General features: G+C 42.6%; 2 protein-coding genes across 6 annotated transcripts in view; both read left to right on the top strand.

Annotated features, from left to right (window-relative positions):
- Positions 1 to 4,963: 4,963 nt before the first annotated feature.
- MAP2K5 (mitogen-activated protein kinase kinase 5) overlaps positions 4,964 to 20,911 on the top strand; it is a 245,900-nt gene continuing 229,952 nt past the window's right edge. For 2 of the 5 annotated variants that reach the window (XM_034993805.1, XM_034993806.1), the window contains exons 1-2: positions 4,964 to 5,788; positions 12,149 to 12,197. In XM_034993805.1, the coding sequence (XP_034849696.1) occupies positions 5,654 to 5,788; positions 12,149 to 12,197 (184 nt within the window). In that variant the 5' untranslated portion in view covers positions 4,964 to 5,653. The remainder of the gene's footprint in view (positions 5,789 to 12,148; positions 12,198 to 20,911) is intronic. The other 3 variants (XM_034993809.1, XM_034993808.1, XM_034993807.1) reach the window with 3 other exon arrangements.
- On the top strand, positions 17,182 to 18,231 carry LOC118003073 (cytochrome c oxidase subunit 6B1-like). The gene has a single exon (XM_034993810.1). It carries the CDS (start codon positions 17,821 to 17,823, stop codon positions 18,079 to 18,081), a length of 261 nt encoding a protein of 86 aa, XP_034849701.1. The 5' UTR covers positions 17,182 to 17,820; the 3' UTR covers positions 18,082 to 18,231.

Consider the following 20,911-nt stretch of genomic DNA (forward strand, 5'->3'; position numbering starts at 1 on the left):
TTTTATGAGGCCAGCATTACCTTGATCCCAAAACCAGACAAAGACCCCATCAAAAAGGAGAATTACAGACCAATATCCCTGATGAACATGGATGCAAAAATTCTCACCAAAATACTAGCCAATAGGATCCAACAGTACATTAAAAGGATTATTCACCACGACCAAGTGGGATTTATCCCTGGGCTGCAAGGTTGGTTCAACATCCGCAAATCAATCAATGTGATACAATACATTAACAAAAGAAAGAACAAGAATCATATGATCCTCTCAATAGATGCAGAAAAAGCTTTTGACAAAGTACAGCATCCTTTCTTGATCAAAACTCTTCAGAGTATAGGGATAGAGGGTACATACCTCAATATCATAAAAGCCATGTATGAAAAACCCACAGCAAATATTATTCTCAGTGGGGAAAAACTGAGAGCTTTCCCCCTAAGGTCAGGAACGCGGCAGGGATGTCCACTATCACCACTGCTATTCAACATAGTATTGGAAGTCCTAGCCACAGCAATCAGACAACAAAAAGAAATCAAAGGCATCCAAATTGGCAAAGAAGAAGTCAAACTCTCACTCTTTGCAGATGATATGATACTTTATGTGGAAAACCCAAAAGACTCCACCCCAAAACTGCTAGAACTCATACAGGAATTCAGTAAAGTGGCAGGATATAAAATCAATGCACAGAAGTCAGTGGCATTCCTATACACCAACAACAAGACAGAAGAAAGAGAAATTAAGGAGTCGATCCCATTTACAATTGCACCCAAAACCATAAGATACCTAGGAATAAATCTAACCAAAGAGACAAAGGATCTGTACTCAGGAAACTATAAAATACTCATGAAAGAAATTGAGGAAGACACAAAGAAATGGAAAAACATTCCATGCTCATGGATTGGAAGAACAAATATTGTGAAGATGTCAATGCTACCTAGAGCAATCTACACATTCAATGCAATCCCCATCAAAATACCACCCACTTTTTTCAAAGAAATGGAACAAATAATCCTAAAATTTGTATGGAACCAGAAAAGACCCCGCATAGCCAGAGGAATGTTGAAAAAGAAAAGCAAAGCCGGCGGCATTACAATTCTGGACTTCAAGCTCTATTACAAAGCTGTCATCATCAAGACAGCATGATACTGGCACAAAAACAGACACATAGATCAATGGAACAGAATAGAGAGCCCAGAAATGGACCCTCAACTCTATGGTCAACTAATCTTCGACAAAGCAGGAAAGACTGTCCAATGGAACAAAGACAGTCTCTTCAACAAATGGTGTTGGGAAAATTGGATAGCCACATGCAGAAGAATGAAACTGGACCACTTCCTTACACCACACACAAAAATAGACTCCAAATGGTTGAAAGACCTCAATGTGAGACAGGAGTCCATCAAAATCCTAAAGGAGAACACAGGCAGCAACCTCTTTGACCTCAGCCGAAGCAACTTCTTCCTAGAAACATCGCCAAAGGCAAGGGAAGCAAGGCCAAAAATGAACTATTGGGACTTCAGCAAGATAAAAAGCTTTTGCAAAGCAAAGGAAACAGTTAACAAAACCAAAAGACAACCGACAGAATGGGAGAAGATATTTGCAAATGACATATCAGATAAAGGGCTAGTATCCAAAATCTATAAAGAACTCATCAAACTCAACACCCAAAGAACAAAGAATCCAATCAAGAAATGGGCAGAAGACATGAACAGACATTTCTCCAAAGAAGACATCCAAATGGCCAACAGACACATGAAAAAGTGCTCAATATCGCTCAGCATCAGGGAAATCCAAATCAAAACCTCAATGAGATACCACCTCACACCAGTCAGAATGGCTAAAATTAACAAGTCAGGAAACGACAGATGTTGGCGGGGATGCGGAGAAAGGGGAACCCTCCTACACTGTTGGTGGGAATGCAAGCTGGTGCAGCCACTCTGGAAAACTGTATGGAGGTTCCTCAAAAAGTTGAAAATAGAGCTACCATATGATCCAGCAATTGCACTGCTGGGTATTTACCCCAAAGATACAAAAGTAGGGATCCGAAGGGGTACGTGCACCCCGATGTTTATAGCAGCAATGTCCACAATAGCCAAACTGTGGAAAGAGCCAAGATGTCCATCGACAGATGAATGGATAAAGAAGATGTGGTATATACATACAATGGAATATTATGCAGCCATCAAAAGGAATGACATCTTGCCATTTGCAACGGCGTGGATGGAACTGGAGGGTATTATGTTGAGTGAAATAAGTCAAACAGAGAAAGACATGTATCATATGATCTCACTGATATGAGGAATTCTTAATCTCAGGAAACAAACTGAGTGTTGTTGGAGTGGGGGGTGGGGTGGGAGGGATGGGGTGACTGGGTGATAGACACTGGGGAGGGTATGTGCTCTGGTAAGCGCTGTGAATTGTGCAAGACTGTTGAATCTCAGGTCTGTACCTCTGAAACAAATAATGCAATATATGTTAAGATAAAAAAAAAGAAGAAGAAGAAGGTAGCAGGAGGGGAAGAATGCAGCGGGGGAAATCGGAGGGGTAGACGAACCATGAGAGACGATGGACTCTGAAAAACAAACTGAGGGTTCTAGAGGGGAGGGGGGTGGGAGGATGGGTTAGCCTGGTGGTGGGTATTGAGGAGGGCACATTCTGCATGGAGCACTGGGTGTTATGCACAAACAATCAATCATGGAACACTTCATCTAAAACTAATGATGTAATGTATAGGGATTAACATAAGAATAAAAAAAAGGGGGGGGAAGAGATTAAAGAAAACCTCTGTGATTTACAATAGCAAAATGGATTTTCCTCATTAAAAAAAATATCACTTTACAACAACAACCATAAATAACCCGCTTTAAAACTGGGCAAAGAGGGGAGCCTAAGTGGTGTAGTCAGTTAAGTGTCCAACTCTTGGTTTTGGCTGGGGTCATGATCTCAGCACTGTGAGACAGAGCCCTGTGTTGGGTTCTGCACTCAGCACTCAGCATGGGCTCTGCTTGAGATTCTCTCTCCCTCTCTCTGCCCCTCCTGCTCATGATCTTGCTCTCTCTCTCAAACAAATAAATAAATCTTTTTTTAAAAATGGGCAAAGGAATTAAATAGACGGTTCCCCAAAGAAGATATATAAATGGACAACAGGCATATGAGAAGATGCTCAACATCACCAATCACTAGGGAAATGCACATTGAAACCACAGTGAGATACCACCTAACATCCAATAGGATGGCTAATATAAAAAATACAGAAGATAGCAAGTGTTGGTGAAGGTGTGGAGAAATTGGAACCCTCGTGCATTGCTGGTGGGAATGCAAAATGGTGCAGTCATTGTGGAAAACAGCATGGTGGTTCCTCAAAATATTAAAAATAGAATTACTATATGATCCAGCAATTCCACTTCTGGGTACACACCTATCCAGAAAAATTGAAAGTACAAATTGAGTTGGTTTTCCCCATAGTACTATGAATTAAAAAGCTGTTTAACAAATGATAGGTTCATAGAAAATTTCTAGTTTTGGGGCGCCTGGGTGGCTCAGTTGGTTAAGCGACTGCCTTCGGCTCAGGTCATGATCCTGGAGTCCCATATCCGGCTCCCTGCTCGGCAGGGAGCCTGCTTCTCCCACTGACCCTCCCCCCTCTCATGTGCTCTCTGTCTCTCTCATTCTGTCTCAAATAAATAAATAAAATCTTTAAAAAAAAAAAAGAAAATTTCTAGTTTTGTGGTCTATTTTCTCAAATAATAGGAAATGAACTTTCAATGAAACGTACATGGGGACCTTGGGCACACTGTTTACTTTCACGGGACTGAGGTGCAGGTGGAAAAGGGCAATTTCAGAATATCTGGAGCATCTGATTAAATGAATTTCTACCTAAGCTATTAATCTACAATAACTAAAAAGAGATAATTTATCTCCTACACGGACTTTCAAATTAAATTTAAAAGAAATTCAGACAGAGAAAACTATGCACAAAATTTTTTGGTATTATACTGAAACTAATCAACATTTAAATTTTTTTTTCTCGCGCGTAAATAAACTGAGTGTTAGGGGGAAACTGCCACTCCTCTCCCACGAAGTTTATACAAAATTCAGCACCCAAAAGTAAAGCGACATGTGCCCCCTTTATTAGCAGATTATGGACCAACCTACACGTTGCAATTTGTAAACAAACTTTTACCTAGGCACCATAGATCAACACAATTATGCACTTTAAAATGAGGTTAACAAGGCATTTAAAAACAACCCAGGGTTATTGCTACTGGCCTGAGGTTTCACCGATTGCGTAAACATTGCTATCTAGTTGAAAATTTATGGACGAGACCGGATATTTTCTGCAACGATTTAATAATAGAACATGATGCCACTACTGCAGCTGTCCCCTGGCAGTTGAGCTCTTCCCTGGTTTTCTTAACTGTTGCTTTTGAACAGAGGGATGTTTACCATTTCAGGGCAATCGTGGGGTAAAACAAAAAGAATTCATACACTCGTGGCTAATACGAGAGGAAGACGATGACCTTCCGCATGTGTGGCGTGGGAGAAGGAAGAGAAAAAGACAAGCACTTTTTTAGTTCTTGCCTTGCTCTTGCTAATTTGATGCACAAACCCCGTCAAGGTAGACGGCTTGACAAAGTAGGGATAAAGGAGCGCTGCACTTCTTTCTGGGGCTGCCGCAAATGGTACGCAATTTTGTGTCGTCAATTGGCTTTTGGCGGACCCAGTCCCAGTTCAGTTTCGTCCTTCGTTTGTTAGATGGTTTCACCTGGCCGCCTTTAACGAGGGTCGGGAAAGGCAAGGACCGCCACTCGGTCGCCGCGGGCGGCCACAGGACGACGGCGGTCTCCCGACTAGGCAAGCCCCGCCGGCCCTCAAGCCGGTCCCCGCACTTTGCGCGCACTCCCCGGGCCCCGCCCGCCCCGCCGCGGGGGCGGGGCTGGCCGGGAGCTGCCCTCTTCCAACATGGCGCCGCGGGAGGCGGGTCCCTCTCGCCGGCTCCCGGGGTTCCGGTGCCGTGCGTTTTGGTTCCGGAGTAACAGTGCCCTCGCCGCGCCTTCCTCCTCCTCCTGCCGCCGCCGCTGCCGCCGCAGCCGGAACGTTCGGCCTGGGGCGGCCGGGTTTGAGCCCGTGCGCGCCGCGCCCTCCCAGTCGGGGTGGGGAACAGGACTGGCTCCCGACCCTCCCGCGGAAGGCCCTCCTCAGCTTTCTCGTGGTCTGGGGGCTCCGGGGCTCCTTCCAAACAGCTCCCGACTGAGTCCCGTCCAGTCGGGGACCCTCCACTCCCCACTAAGGAGGAGTGGACACCTGCCGCTCTGCCTCCCTAAAACGGGGGCGGCTCCTCACGCCCACGCAGACGGCAGAGAGCTTCACGATCCCGTTTCGCCCAGTTTTCCAACTCCAGAACCTTCTAACCTCCGCTAGTTCCTACCGGCCCCTTCCTCCTGCTCCGTCCACGCTCACAGGGAGGCAGCTGCGACCCCTTACAGCCTGGGTCTGGCTCGGTGCCTGCGGGCGCCTTCCAGACCCCTCCTTCTCTCTTTACTGCCCCCCGCCCCGTCCTCCTCCCCTCGGTCCCCTTGTCACCTCTTGGAGCCCTCGCTTGACCAGGATCCAGGGGGTACTTCCTACCCCAGGATGTGAGTCCCTGTAACGTGTAATGCTGTGGCTGGCCCTTGGCCCCTTCCATGCCATGGAGAACCAGGTGCTGGTGATTCGTATCAAGATTCCAAATAGTGGCGCGGTGGACTGGACCGTGCACTCCGGGCCGCAGTTACTCTTCAGGGATGTGCTGGTGAGTGGTAATCTCAGTCTTCAAATCCCATTGAGGAGGGCGCAGGGATTTGTGGGGTAGTCAGCACCTTATCCACTGAGTCTGAGCCTGGTGGCCCGAGCTAGTGGCGGTGGCCATTGCTGGCCTCCTGTGAGGGCAGTTTTATTGCTTCAACGACGGCATTGATTAATGGCATGTACTGAAATCTGGCAATTGTGCAGGGCCCTGGGGAAATAGAGATGAATCAGATTGAACCCCTGCCCTCAAGGAGCTCACAGCCTGGACTGGGACGTACACACAGAAGCAACCAACTGGATGCAAAAAGCTGAGTCTAGAAGTTTTTTTCCCCGAAGTGTTTCTCAGAATGTCCCTGGCCAGATTCCAGCCATGCCTTTCTACCGAGTTCCCTGAACTTGTTGACTCCTGGAGAAAGGGAAACTAGGCAGCTTGAATTTGCCATGTTTCAGCAAACCTAAGGTGTCATTTTTTAAAGATACTATTTTATGTACCATTCAGAAAAAATACTGCCCGTTTAACTGTGACCTGCTGCACATTATACAAAAGTAGCCCAATTTCAGAGATGCTAGCGTTGAGGGAAAGGGTACATCTTGGAATCAATGCTGTGTCATTACTCTCAGGATACTCGGAACATATTTCAAATAAAATCATGGGATGTAAGAGCAGAGTGTAATCTTGGCGGTGGCCTGTTGAGACCTCTTACCTTTTTTGAGATAGTTACTGAGGAGCAGTGAGGCGGAATGGCTTTTCCAAAACTGTGTTGCTCCTGAGTGGGAGAGTCAGTACCAGAACTCAGATTTCCTTACTTAGTAATTTTTTCCCACATGCTGCGCTGCCACTTCTCATCTCTTAGCACACATTTGAGATAGCCAGAGTGCATTGTGCCCATTTTATATATTGAATGATTGAGGTATGAAAAGCAGAACTGACATACCCAGAAGCATGTTGCAGGTACCAAGTCTGTGGTGTATCTTACCTGCAAGATAAGATGGGGCGGAGCAGAGGTTCTTGGGAGGAGGGAGATTTCTGATGTGATTTTTTTTTTTGGTAGTCGTAGGTGACTCAATCAAAATTTGATTCCTGTACCTACATTTTGAATTCTAGATTTTACTGACCACGCAGAACATAACAGATTTTCAGGTGTCTGGGCCAGGAGTCCCGAAGCTGGAGTGAGCCAGCAGCTTCCAATCTTGTACACCAGATGTTGCCCTTCCCTTTGAGTTCACACACTCACGTACATATAGATTTCCTCCCTCATGACAAGGCCCAAACTTTTTAGCACGGTCCTCTAGGCCCACGTGGATTGGCTTGTGCCTACCTGGCACCAGCTCCATCTCTCACCACACCCCTGGGAGGATCATGTGCTCCAGGTACATAGAACTAACCTTGAGTTCTTCCAGGCTGTCTCCACTCAGCCCCTTTCTTCAGCTGGCCAACTCCTACCTGCCATTCAGAGCCCAGCTTCACTTTTCCTCTACCTTAATCTTGGTTATGTGCCCATCCTCTGTGTTCCCACAGCTTTGCTCCAGCAGAGGTCACAGGTTTTGTCAGTTTTGTCTGTCTATCTCTTCCACTGAAATGGTAAACTTCTGGAGGAGATGGACTTTTCTGTCTCCCCTCTGTCTCTGGAGCTCCATAGCATCTTGAAAAAAATTTTTTTTTTTTAAGATTTTATTTATTTATTTGACAGAGAGAGACACAGCAAGAGAGGGAACAGAATCAGGGGGAGTGGGAGAGGGAGAAGCAGGCCTCCCCGCCAAGCAGAGAGCCCGATGTGGGGCTCGATCCCAGGACCCTGGGACCATGACCCGAGCCGAAGGCAGAAGCCTAACAACTGAGCCACCCCAGGCGCCCCCCGAAATATTTGTTCAAATATTTCAAAGGGAGCTTCAAAGAAGATGCATGCAGTTATGGTTTTGTGGACCAGGCTCCTGGGTTTTGAATCTAGAAACATGGGTTTAATTGCAGGCAGTCCCACTAACTAGGCAAGTCACTCTGCCTCTTTTAGCCTTAGTTTCCTTACTTGTAAAATAGGGACTATACCTGTTTTCAAGACTTGCAAAGATTAAGTGGGATCATGCCTGTGATGAGAAAGATGTGAGCTTTCTTTCACTTTGCTCATTTGAAATAACAGAAGGTATTATTTAAAATAGAATGGTGCAGGGGCACCTGGGTGGCTCAGTCAGTTAAGCGTTTGTCTTCGGCTCAGGTCGTGATCCCAGGGTCCTGGGATCGAGCCCCACATCGGGCTCCCTGCTCAGTGGGGAGCCTGCTTTTCCCTCTCCCCTGCCCCTGCTTGTGTTCCCTCTCTCGCTGTCTCTCTCTCAAATAAATAAACTATTTAAAAAAAAAAATAGAATGGTGAGATGTTTAAAAACACAAACTCTGGGCCAGACTCCCTGGGTTTAAATTGCAAGCCTTACCAGACTCACTTTGGGCAAGTGTCTTCTGTGTCTCAGTTCTTCATCTGTAAAAAAAAAAAAAAGTGGAGAGTGGGAGATAAAAATCGTGCCCACCTGATAGAGTATGAGGACTACTAGAGTTGATATACATAAAGCACTTAGAACAATCTGGAATGTAGTAAGTGCTTTATAAGTATTGTTGTTATAACATAAGGGACAGGGCCTGGGTCTTCTGCTTCTCAAGCATCTCTCAATGATTCCTTGGCTCCAGGCTGACTGGCCTTAAAGCAAACTTTGCACAAATGGTCCCACCATCTAGAGCTCAGAGTGCCATGTGTCTTCTCACATGTGCATGCACAGGTAAGCCCAGGTGGAGCATGCTTTGCAGGAAGGCCTGATGAAGGTCTCTTAGCAATGGGTGCTGTGCTATCTCTTATGCTCCTAATAGCAGGCTCTATGAACTGCACGCCCAGATCCTGGTGGACACCTGTGATCTCTTCTCTAGGGTCACCTCATTTTCATCAAGAAATTGGCAAAAACCACAGATACATCAGCATCTTTGGCTTAGAGCCTTAAAATTTAAAGCCCATTGAAATCTGGAAGCATCCCCTTCATCTAATATAACTTCACCCCAGTTTTCAAATGAGGGAGCATGAACCCCAGAGGGGGAAAGTGCTAAAGCCACACAGCTCATTTTGGGCCACACCAGAAACAGAAGCCAGAAGCAGTTTGTGGTCACTGAGTCATCTGTACCTGAGCATGTTTTGGATGTGGGGTTGCAGTTGAGAGCTCTTGTCACAGCTCCATCAAATGGCTGGGAGACCCTTGAGAAGTCACTCGGCCTCTCTGGGTCTTTGTCCTGCATTTGAATAATTAGAGACTGGCTGGTCTCCGAGGGCAGAGACATTTGGTGATCTGTTTTTCAGCTTTCTGTTCTGTGTTCTGTTCCTTGTAGACACAGCCCCCAGTTTTGGGAAGATTGTGCAGGAGATCTCAACTACTCAGTGGGAGGAGAGAATGTTCCTCTTATTCTTCTTGCTATATCAATCCTGTCTCCCAAGTCCCAGCTCAGATTTCCTCTCATCTGTGAAATTTTTGTCTAAACTGAGTCTTTGATTTTTTCCTGCTCCTGAGTTAGCAAATACTTATTTGCTATTTATGTCTTTTGTTTGCTCTTATCATACTATAAGTGCTCTATTTTGTTACTCTTTTAGGTTTGTCTTTATCTCTGACCAGACTAGCATCTTTCTAAATCTTATTCTTCTATAGCCTACCGCTTTGTGATCTTTATGCTCCTGGCCTGTTGTAGATGCTTAGTTATACTTTTGGCCCATCATATAGTTGATGGATTTATTAAAAGCACAGAGAAGAAAAGGATCAAGAAATGATCACCATTAAGATATTTAAATTTAAGTTTTCTTTTGAAACCTTCTTTAGGTAAATGTTATGTTGGGAATAAGACAGGTGTTTTTTTGGGGGGGGAATAAGTCACTTAAAATATAACTGGAAAATTTATGTAAAATTATTAAATGTGCCCTGCTTAGAAATAACCAGTAGGTATTAACTAATTTTGAAGCTTTTTAGCTCTTTGGCATTATGATAAGCCCCACTTTATTTGCTTTAACAAAATAAGATTGTTGGTTGTGTTCACATGGTTCTCATGATTCTCTCAAGCAAGTTTGCTTTTTCTTTCTCCTTTTCCCCACATTAGGTGTAAAACCTATGTGGCTCCTTGATTATGTTGATGCGCAAAGGATGCCATTGCTGCCAAGCAAGGTTTTCAGTAGTCATTAGAAATTTGCTGCTTGATGGATTCTGCTATTCATAAGTAGGAAGGATCCTAAATTAGGTTGCGATTACTATAGAGTTCACATCTCAAGATTGAGGTGGTCAGAGTTCCCTTGAAGTAACCAGAGGTAACCTCAACTTGGAGGGTTGAGGGTGGAGTCCCCCAGCTTGTTTTTAACTACACACCCAGCTAGAAAAGGTCCTCAGTAAAGGCTATCGAAGGATGACGTAGGTGAATGAATGACCATCCACCCATCCTTGGGTGCTGAAATTTAGGGTTTCGTTGTGAGGTAAGCTTTGTGACGTTCCAGTCATCAGTGACTTGTTTTATTTAATAGACACTCATGTGGCGCTTACCGCGTGCTAGACACTCTTCTACGCACTTTACAAATCTGAACTCATTTAGTCCTATGAGGTAAGTACAGTTACGATCTCATTTTACACAGAAGGAAACTGAGGCGCAGAGAGACTCAGTCACTCAGCTACTGAATGGCAGAGCCAAGGTCCAGCCTTAGCAGTTCGGCTCTAGTCCACATAGTCAGGCTTTACGCTAGCTGCCTGTATAGTATATTCCATACTCGCTCTACAGTTTCCATTTACCTGGCAATAAATACTTTCTGCCTATAAGTGTGTAGGATTTCTTTAACACTAAAATTTTTTAGAACTACTTCCTCAGAGTTGATGTTTCATTTGCTAAGACTAGAATCAGAAGGAAAAAAATCACCTCCTTTGGCTCTAATGAGTGAGGGCTGCCTCAGATAGCTCTCTTTGATCAATTTTATATGCACAGATTTATTTTTCAGGAAAAAAAAAGGCACTGTAGAGGCAAGGCTATTATGCAAATTTCCACTGCAGCAAAAGCTTCTAAAGAACTGCCTTTGGAAGGAAGTTGCAGCCGCCACTCTGCTAAGTGCCCCACTTGGAAGGGCTGTGGGCTCCCTGCTGAGAACTACTGCAAGCCGCTTTGTCAGCCGGCTGCCTGGTGCCAGTTCCTGGCAGAGTCCAGGAGGGACGCTGTGGCAGAGCTCCCCGAGAGCAGTGAGGTTTGCAGACCATTTGGGTTAAGCTGGACGTATGGAGGGTCACTTTTCCCAGAACTGGCTATTTCTTGAAGATGTTCCATGCCTCTCTAACTAAGCTGTCTCTGTAGACTGATTTTCAAGATTGCAACTTTATGGGTTCATTTAAACATGGATATCAGATTATATACCTTAAACAAAATTTTTTTTGTAGGCTAGATTAACTCGTCTGGTGTCATTAAATGTATGTTTTCCAGTTGCTTAAGAGTAAAGGTTGATAAAAATTGTATCAAATGTAGTGCTATAGGTTAATATCATCATTGGAATAATATATCATGGAAAATTGTTTTTTTTAACTTTCTGCACTATGAATACAAGGCGAGATGTTGCTAGTTACTATCAGAAACTACATTTGTTGTCTACAATGTGCTAGGCTAACTTCTGCTTATTATTTAATTGCATTACCTCTGTGAGTATTACTAGACCCATATTGGAGGATAATCAAATAGAGGCTCAGAGAGGTTAAGTAATTTGTTTGCAGTCACACAGCTAGTAAGTAGAGAGCTGAGATTCAAACCCAGCCTAGTCTGACTCCTAAACACCTTTCTATTGGTAGTATATTCCACAGCCTTCCATAGAACAAACTGTGTGTTTTTTAAATACACAGTGTGTATACGCTGTTGAATCAAGAGTGAAAGATTATGATATTAATACAGACTAGAGGGGCACCTGGGTGGCTCAGGCGTTAAGCGTCTGCCTTCCGCTCAGGTCATGATCCCAGGGTCCTGGGATCGAGCCCCACGTTGGGCTCCCCGCTCAGCGGAAAGCCTGCTTCTCCCTCTCCCACTCCCCCTGCTTGTGTTCCCTCTCTCGCTGTGTCTCTGTCTGTCAAAAAATAAATAAAATCTTAAAAAAAAAAAAAAAATACAGACTAGATTTGGTAAAGAACCACCTCCCCCGCCCCAGTCCCCAAATAGAGATTTAAACTCTGGGCTTACATCGCTGGGCTAAGTGTGATTATGAGCTAATGTTTTTATAGTTTATGCCAACATTTCAAAAATCTTTTTCAGGTTCTCATATTTCCTCTAGGATTTGCCACATGTTAGCAATAAAGAAGATGGCTAATTGTGTTTCTTTATTCTTTCTTTGTTTAGGATGTGATAGGCCAGGTTCTGCCTGAAGCAACAACCACAGCATTTGAATGTAAGTCTGGCTTATATACTTTCTTGACTATTCCTTTCTGCAGTAATTTTTCAAAGGGTTTATGGGCTGCATTACTTTAGAAACTGACAAAAACAGATTATTTATGATCATCATATGGTACATTTAAATATTTATAAATTAATGCAAGTTTAATGATGATACTGAACTGAGTAATATTTTCTTATTTAATCATATCTTGGGTGTGCATATTTCTATAATATAGCTTTAATTACCAACATGACCTTTATCTGCTCTTGCTCCTCAGTGTAATAATATTGTGGGACAAAATGAAACGTGTAAACTACCTGTAGGCCAGTGATTATTGATTAAGAAATTGTAATCCATTGCTGCTTTAAAACAGCAACAGACTAGAACTTTAAGTGAGCATTGCATGGAATAATTCTGTTTTAGTGGGGCTTGGTGTGGCTGGTACATGATGACAGTACCCCTTCAGGTCTTGAGTCCTTCCTCCTTCCCACCCCTTCCTCCGCCCCCCCCCCCGCCCCCCCCGCCGTTGGCTTGGGGATTGGGAGGGGCAGGATGGACTAGAAAACTAGTTTTGACATGAGCCAGGTCATTGCAGGGGATGTTAGGGTTTGGGAATGTTAAGATGAGGGTTTAGTTCATAGAAAGGGGCTCTGGTGTTGAGAAGGATAGAGTAGGATTTTTAGTTGTGGTTCCTGTCTTTTCTTTTGAAGGTGAGCGCCCTTTTTCCCTGAGAAAATGTACGGTTTCTCCACATTATAGTTTATTTGTTGTTCTTGGTTTTTAAGCAGATGGTTAATGACAGTGAGTACAATGTCCTCTCTTTTATTTATGTTCTCTTAGGAGGACAATTTGACAATATATTACCAGTATTATTACCAAAATATAAAATGTGCAAAACCTTTGATTCAGCAGCTTCACATTTAGGAAGCTTTTCAACAGAGATACCTGCCCATGTGTTGAATGCCCTTCAAACAAAATATTCATTGTGGAATTATTTTTAATCGGAGAAAATTAGAGGAAAGCTAAATGCCTAGAATAGTGGATTCATAAGTTATCCATTATCTGAAGCAGCAACCAATTGAACAGCAGCTAAAAAGAATGAGTAAGGATTTAATGCATTGGCATGGGAATAGATTTCCATGATACATTGTTGAATAAACAAATAGTATGTATGGTATGACCCCATTTTGTAACATAGCTAATCCCTGTGCCTCCCTGCTTCGTGTCTATATTGAGAGACAAGGATCTGAAGAGTGCCCACCACAGTGCCTTGCAGTGGTTCCCCCTGGAAAGTGGACTTCAGGGTTAGAATGGGGCATGGTTGGCTAAATGAGCACACTTTTTCCTTTCTCTCTTTCTCTATTATTTGAATATTTTCGACAATCATTCCATATATTTAAAAGTCACTTGCATAGAACTCTTAAAATAATTAGTATTTTATTAACCACATTGGAGTCTATATACTGTTGAAAAATGGTACATGTATCTGAAGTACATATTAGTGTTGCAAGCTCTTCAGACCCTTTTTGGGAAGTCCCTGGTGGCGCCAAGGGTTTCATGGACAGGCCGATAGTAAACATCTGTCACTGTTGCCAGGTGCTGTACTAAGAACATTCCATGGTTATCTCATTTAATTTAACCTTCGCAAGATCCCCTTGAAGTACTTCAAAGGATTGTTTTGTTTTTGTTTTTATTTTTTTTTAATTAAATTAAATTTTATTGAAATTCAATTAATTAACATATAGTGTCTTATTAGTTTCAGAGGTAGAGGTCAGTGATTCATCAGTTGTATATAACACCCAGTGCTCATTCTATCACATGCCCTCCTTAATGCCAATGACCCGGTTACCCCATCCCCTCACCCCCCTCCCCTCCAGCAACCCTCAGTCTGTTGCCTATGATTAAGTGTCTCTTATGGTTATTAGCTCCATTTTAGTTGAGGAAAGGACATCTCCTCTGAGCAGCTTGCTCAAAGTCTAGTGAGTGGTGAAGTGGACTTTCTCATGTAGACTCCAGAGCATGTATACATTCTCAGCCACTTTGACACTGTTCTGCAAGTTGTAATCATTCTTGAAGTCACTTATTCTGATTGTTCATAAATGTAGCAGAAAAGAAGCTTACTTTATACGTCCTACTTCTTGCCCTCTGGGTCCCACAAAGTGGCTTGATGTACCTGTGCCCCACTGGCTTCCAGAGTTAGGATTCATAGTAATAACATCGATTATTCTAGCTGTCATTTATTGATGGCTTGCTCTTTGCCTGGCAGCAGACTCGATGATTTACCTAGATTGTTGCTGATCCTTACAAAAACTCTGAGGTAGGAAAATTATACCTTTGGGAAACTGAGGCTCAGAAACAGGAAATGATTACCAAAGTCATCAATGTGGTGGAACCAGATTAAAACATAGTTGTTTTTGACTGTGAAACATGCACTCTTTATAACCAAGTATGTTAAAAGCCTATGAAGTTTGTTAAGTATGGTTTTCATGGCTTATGGAACAGCTCTTGAATAAATAACACTTTAATCAAAGAAATATTTATGGTAATATATTTAATACTGAAAAGTGTATCTAACACTAAGAGAAAAAATGTTTAAATACCTTGGTTTAAGTTCTCAGAAATGTTGTTCCTTCTTTACCGAGAAGAGGGTAGCAGCTCTATACCTATCTGTGTCTTGACCAGTTCTAGGCAAAACCAAAACCAAAAATAAAACCCCAAAACATAGACAAAATAGTAATAGTCTTTGTTTCTTTAGCTTAGATTAAAATCCTAGCCTGGCTTTTTTCATGATTGTTCTAGGATGACTTTGTGTTCTGACCCAAAGATCTGAACTAATAAATGGAATCTATGTAGAGGAAATATTTGGAAAAGTGTAGTTTGTAAGCTAATTTGCTGACATTTTTGAGCTATTTCAGTAGTGTATAGCCATGATGGAACAACTCCCAGTTAAAACTTTGAACAAAGATGTATTTATGGTAATATATTTAATATTGAAAAGTATACGTAACATGAGTTGATTTTTTTTTGCATAAGAGATGGTATTGTATTTAGTGATATGAATTAAGCAACAAGAGAAAGGGTGTTGTCAAATTTATCAAGGAAATGAGTTGATAAGTGGAAAGGAGGGGAAAGGTAATGGTACAGATTCTGCAGTTCTGAGAAGTGCTGTCTATTGGCTGAGGCCTCTGACACCACCCCCCCACCCCCCCACCCCACCCCCGCCCAGATGGGGTTAATCTCTCTCCACACCTTTGCTAGAGCGTTGGGCCTGCCTTCTGATGAGCTGTGTGCGTTTTTCCCTTCTTCACTAGATTTTGAATGACTTGATGACAGGTACCATGTTTTATTTCATTCTTGTTCTCTTCTTAGTACTTAGCTTAGTGCCTTGTGGGAACATCCTTGCTGAATAAAATGGAATGTTGTGTGTCCATATTCAGATGAGAATTTTAAAATTAATGTGACCTAAAGCCAAGTAAATCATTTGCTTTTTTGGATTATTTGTGCTGTTGTCCAGGCACGGGATATAAACTGGCTGGTGGTGGACCAGTCAGGCTCCAAATTCAAATTCCCACACTTGACTAAGCCCTCTGTCCTGAGAGGGCAGAGGGTCTACAGTGACTCTATTCTTTCCGGTTTCTGTTCCTGGGAATAATGTTTCTGAGGGGAGTTAGGCTGGATGAGGGGAGGCAGACGCATTTATGCTGAATTCACCTCTTGGACTGACGGCCCTAGACCTTTTTCATGTTACCCCTTTTTGGTCCTTTTCCCCTTATAATTTGAGTGCAAATAACAATATTTTCCAATATCTAGTGTTTGATATCTTTTTTAATTAAGAAGGTATAGGTGATTTTAAAAAAGAATTTAAGCAGCATAAAATTGAAAGGAAAACTAAAAGTCCCCATTTCTCTAGTTCACCATTTAACAGTTTCTTCTGTATCCTTATGGAAGTTTTCTCTGTATGTAATATATACTATACTGCAACTAATTTCCCTTGCCTCCATTTATAGTATATATTGGACCTCTTTCCAACATCAGCATGCACAAATCAACTTCAGTCCTTCAGATGACTACATTATACCTCATTTTATGGCCATGGCTTAATATATTTAACCTATTGATAGACTAATCTTAAGTTGTTAGCAGTTTTTTACTATTAGAAAAGATGCTGCAGTCAGTGGCATCGCCTTATATCTTTCCACATTGTGGAAATATATTTGTAGGGTAAATTCCCAGGAGTTGGAACTACTGAGACAAAGAGTACCCCTATTTTACATTTTAATAGCTATTACCATGTTGCTCTCTAAAGGGTAGAACCAATTTACACTCCCACCAACAATGTTTGAGAATGCCCATTTCTCTCTACCCTCACCAACTCTGGGTATTTTTTTTATTAACAAACTTCCTAGTCAATGTCAGTTTGAAAGGTGGAAGAGATTACTATGTTATTGTTTTATTTTGTATCAATTATAAATGAGCTTGAGTATCTTTTTATGTGTATTTTGGTTATTTGTATTTAATTTCTGTGAACCATTTTGTCACCTTTGCCCATTTTCCTTTTAGGTTGTAGGTTTCAAATTGATTTAAGGGCTTTCCAATATTAAGAAAACTGGGGCTTTGTCTTACATGTTAGAGCTATTTTTGTCTAGTTTACTGCTTTCAGCTTGCTTTGGTCTTTTTCCCTCTTCCTTTTTTTTCCATGGAGAAGGTGAAGTTTTTACATGGTCAGATTTATCATATTGCCCTTGTGACCTCTGGATTTTCGTCATTCTTAGGAAGGTCTTCCACATTCCAGATATTGAAAAAGCATTCATCCATATTCTTTTTTGCTCTACTTTAATAGGGTTAAGCACACACACGTTAGGTATGTATATAAATACGTACGTTCATATGTGTATTAGTGTGGGGTTTTTTTTCTGAAAAGTGCCTGCATTTTTATTACAAATGTCAGAAGATTTTAAATATTTGTACCATCTCCAGTCTATTTTGGTGAAAGGAGGAGTCATGTGAGGAATCCAAGTTTATTTTTCAAGCACATAGACAGCTGACTCTGTACCAGTTACTGAATAATTTGTCTTTCCCCAGATGTGAGAACACTCCTGAGACGAAGCTAAATTCCATTACCATAAAAAGGCTTGAATGTTTGCATGTGTGGGCCCTACATGTTCTGTAGGAGCTTGACATTCACACAGGCCCAGAGACCCCTGCTGATTTCCACAGTTTCATTAACAGATTAATGAGTACACCAACACACGGGGCGACACAAATCAGCTGTGCCCACTAATGAGTTTCCTGTGCATATCTGTCACATGTACTCCTCTTCCTGGATTGTGTCTAGACAGGTGACTGCTGCAGAGTGACTATTGGGCTGGAGGCACTGGGTGGTAAGTTCTTACTGGCGACTTGAAAGATGCACTGTAAGTCTATGTAGACAAGTGCTGACTTATACCTGTAAATACCACGTGGTCCCACTTTCCCATGGCACTCTGACTTCCCATATTTTGGTCTGTAGCCTTCATAAGTATCTTCACACTTGTCAAGTTGTGCCTCTGAGTTTTGGTTCATAAGATAGGGTTGTAGGTGCTGAGGGTCACATTGAGCTGCGAGGTGTTGCTGTGGTGTATTTAGAATCAGCACCATGGCAGAAGACATCAAGACCAAAATCAAGAACTACCAGACTGCCCCTTTTGACAGCCGCTTCCCCAACCAGAACCAGACCAGGAACTGCTGGCAGAACTACGTGGACTTCCCCCGCTGTGAGAAGGCAATGACTGCTAAAGGGGGTGATGTCTCCGTGTGCGAATGGTACCGTCGTGTGTACAAGTCCCTCTGCCCCATATCCTGGGTGTCAGCCTGGGACGACCGGCGGGCAGAAGACACATTTCCTGGGAAGATCTGAACTGGCTTTACCCACCTCTCCTCTGTCCTCCCTCCTTCTCCCAGGGAGGTGAAGGGGGACCTGGGTGCATGGTGATCCCCACCCTGGGATTCTGAATCATGGCTTAACTAATAATAAATGCTCGTTGGAAAAGTGGAAAAAAAAAAAAAAGATAGGGTTGTAGGATAAATCTTTATTTTACTTATGTTTTTCTTCAACCATGATCATTTTATGCTTCTCATTTCAGTTGTTTTATGAACTTCTGGAAGATTATTTTGGGTGGAAATTTTAAAACCAGCTCATCGTTTTTTTTAAAGATTTTATTTTTAAGTAATCTTTACACCCAACATGGGGCTCGAATTCATAACCCCAAGATCAAGAGTCACACATTCTACCAGTTGAGCCAGCCAGGTGCCCCCAGTTCATCATTTTAAATTTGGCATAGTATGACCATTTAAAGCAAAATTACAAATTATATAAGTTGTAAATTCTTTTTTTTTTTTTAAAGATTTTATTTATTTATTTATTTGACAGAGAGAGACACAGAGAGAGAGGGAACACAAGTAGGGGGAGTAGGAGAGGGAGAAGCAGGCTCCCCTCTGAGCAGAGAGCCCGATGTGGGGCTCAATCCCAGGACCCTGGGATCATGACCTGAGCTGAAGGCAGACACTTAACCGACTGAGCCACCCAGGCACCCATAAGTCATAAATTCTTACAGTATAGAAAATCAATATAGCTGATTACTGGAGAAATACCTGTAGAAGATACCCTTCATGTCCAAACAGCAAAGACAGTGTCCTTAAGAATAGTTGGGTGAGAACCCCTTTTTGCTTTGGAGAACAGTCTAAATTATAAAATATTTGGAAATCATAAATTATTTGGAGAAAATGAAATTTCATTTTCTTAAACTGTAGTGTGTGTAAAAGATAAGTGGTTGCTTTTAAGTAAAACTAGGTGGGTTAATGAAAAATTGTATCTCACAATAGTATACAGTCTAAAAGTTATTTAACAGGTAAGAGTTAATTATGCATCCTAGAATTTGAGACTATTTGAAGAGAGTTTTAATTTATTAAAATTTTGGTTTGCAGTATCATCCATGCACAAAGTCCAGATCCTTTTTAGTCTTATGAGAACAGCTGCTCATTAGTAGTCTTGTTATTTTGCATGCGAATTAAGAAGTTCAAGTCCTTTATTCAAGAACCAGACTAGTTGTTCCTTGAGGGCACTAGACAATACTGCTCATTCTTGAGTCTCTAGAAACCCTATCATAGTACCTGGCACATAGTAGACACTCAGTATGTTTCTGGAACGCATGGATAGTTGAAGGAATGAAGGACAAGCCTTCTCTATCTCATCCATCAGAAAATCCCATTAGCTCTGGCATTAAAATATATCCAGCATATGATGACTGCTCAGAATCTCAGCTTGGTTTAGGCCACCATCACCTCTCACCTGGTCTGTGATGGTGGTCTCCTAACTGGTCTCCCTGTTTCTGCTTTCGCCTCCACACAGCCTGTTCTGCACACAGCAGCCAAAGTGATCCTTTAGAAGTGAGATCACAACACTCAGCACCCTCCAGTGGTTTCCATCTTACTCAGGAGTAAGAGCCAAGTCCTTAAAATGTCCTACAAGGTCCTGCATTTTTCTCATCTGCCCCCAACTCTGCAACAGAGCTGCTTCTCTGAACTCTTCTCTTTCTCTCCCACCACTCATGCTGTGGTAGCTACTCTGCCTTTCTTTCAGTGTCTTGAACATGCCAGGGATTCTACGTCAAGGACTTTGTATTAGCTGTTCCTTCTGCCTGGAACACCTTTCCCCAGATACCTGTGGAGCCCACCACCTCATCCCTTCAGTCTCGAGTGTAAGCTCCAAGGGGGCAATGCTTTTATAGTGGGCATTTTCATATTTGTTGGAGAGAGGAAGGGAGCAAAGAAGTGAAGAAGGAATCAGGAGGCAGGGGCATGGAGCACGATTAAAATTCATGGCCGAGAAGATTTGGCCATAGAAACTGGGACTGCGGGGCGCCTGGGTGGCTCAGTTGGTTAAACGACTGCCTTCGGCTCAGGTTATGATCCCAGGGTCCTAGGATCGAGTCCCACATTGGGCTCCCGGCTCAGCAGGGAGCCTGCTTCTCCCTCTGACCCTCTCCCCTCTCACGCTGTTTCTCTCTCTCTCGCTCTCTAATAAATAAATAAAATCTTAAAAAAAAAAAAAGAAAGAAAAGAAACTGGGACTGCTAGTCCTTTCCAGATCTTAGCTGTCATACCTAAGAAGGGCTCTATAAACTTGACAGCCTTTCTGGATAATTTCTTGTTGAATGTCTTTCTAACCTCTACAGTTGTGTTTGCATTTCTTTCCTCTTGTCTTGGGAAAAAGCCTTTGCTGTAGTCCTAATTGACTCACCTGGCGCTGAAGGAACGTGACAAATGACATATAATATATTGCCTTAACTTTCTGTTGCTCTTTGTAGAAGCTAGATTGTTTCTCTCGAAAGCCCACTTGAGCCCTGTCGCTGCAGTGGGTGCTGTTTGGCTGAGAGCTCCCTGGCGTCTGCTGGTTGAGTACTGTTTACCCTGATAGGTACTGTGCTTGCCATTCTGACCTCCCCTTACCTGAGGCTGCCTCTCCTCTATTGGGCCTTTATGTTCCTCGTCTTGGTTTCTCTTTCGGATTGCATGTTGCTTCAAACAAAATTGCTAACAACATATGGCCTGTTATGATTCTCTTTTCGCAAACTCTGCCATTTTGTATATTTGTGACACACTGCAGATTTTGTGAAGATTGCTTCATAATATTTGTTTACCATCTGCTGCACTCTATTCGGTATCTTGCTAGGATTTTTTCCTCCATT

Source organism: Mirounga leonina, unplaced genomic scaffold (genome assembly GCF_011800145.1).
Source record: "Mirounga leonina isolate KUSES-001 unplaced genomic scaffold, KU_Mleo_1.0 Mir_91, whole genome shotgun sequence".
Classification (NCBI taxonomy): domain Eukaryota; kingdom Metazoa; phylum Chordata; class Mammalia; order Carnivora; family Phocidae; genus Mirounga; species Mirounga leonina.

Bases quoted from the DNA above. Each gene is read 5' to 3' on its own strand.
- LOC118003073 (XM_034993810.1), top strand. From the start codon at position 17,821: ATGGCAGAAGACATCAAGACCAAAATCAAGAACTACCAGACTGCCCCT.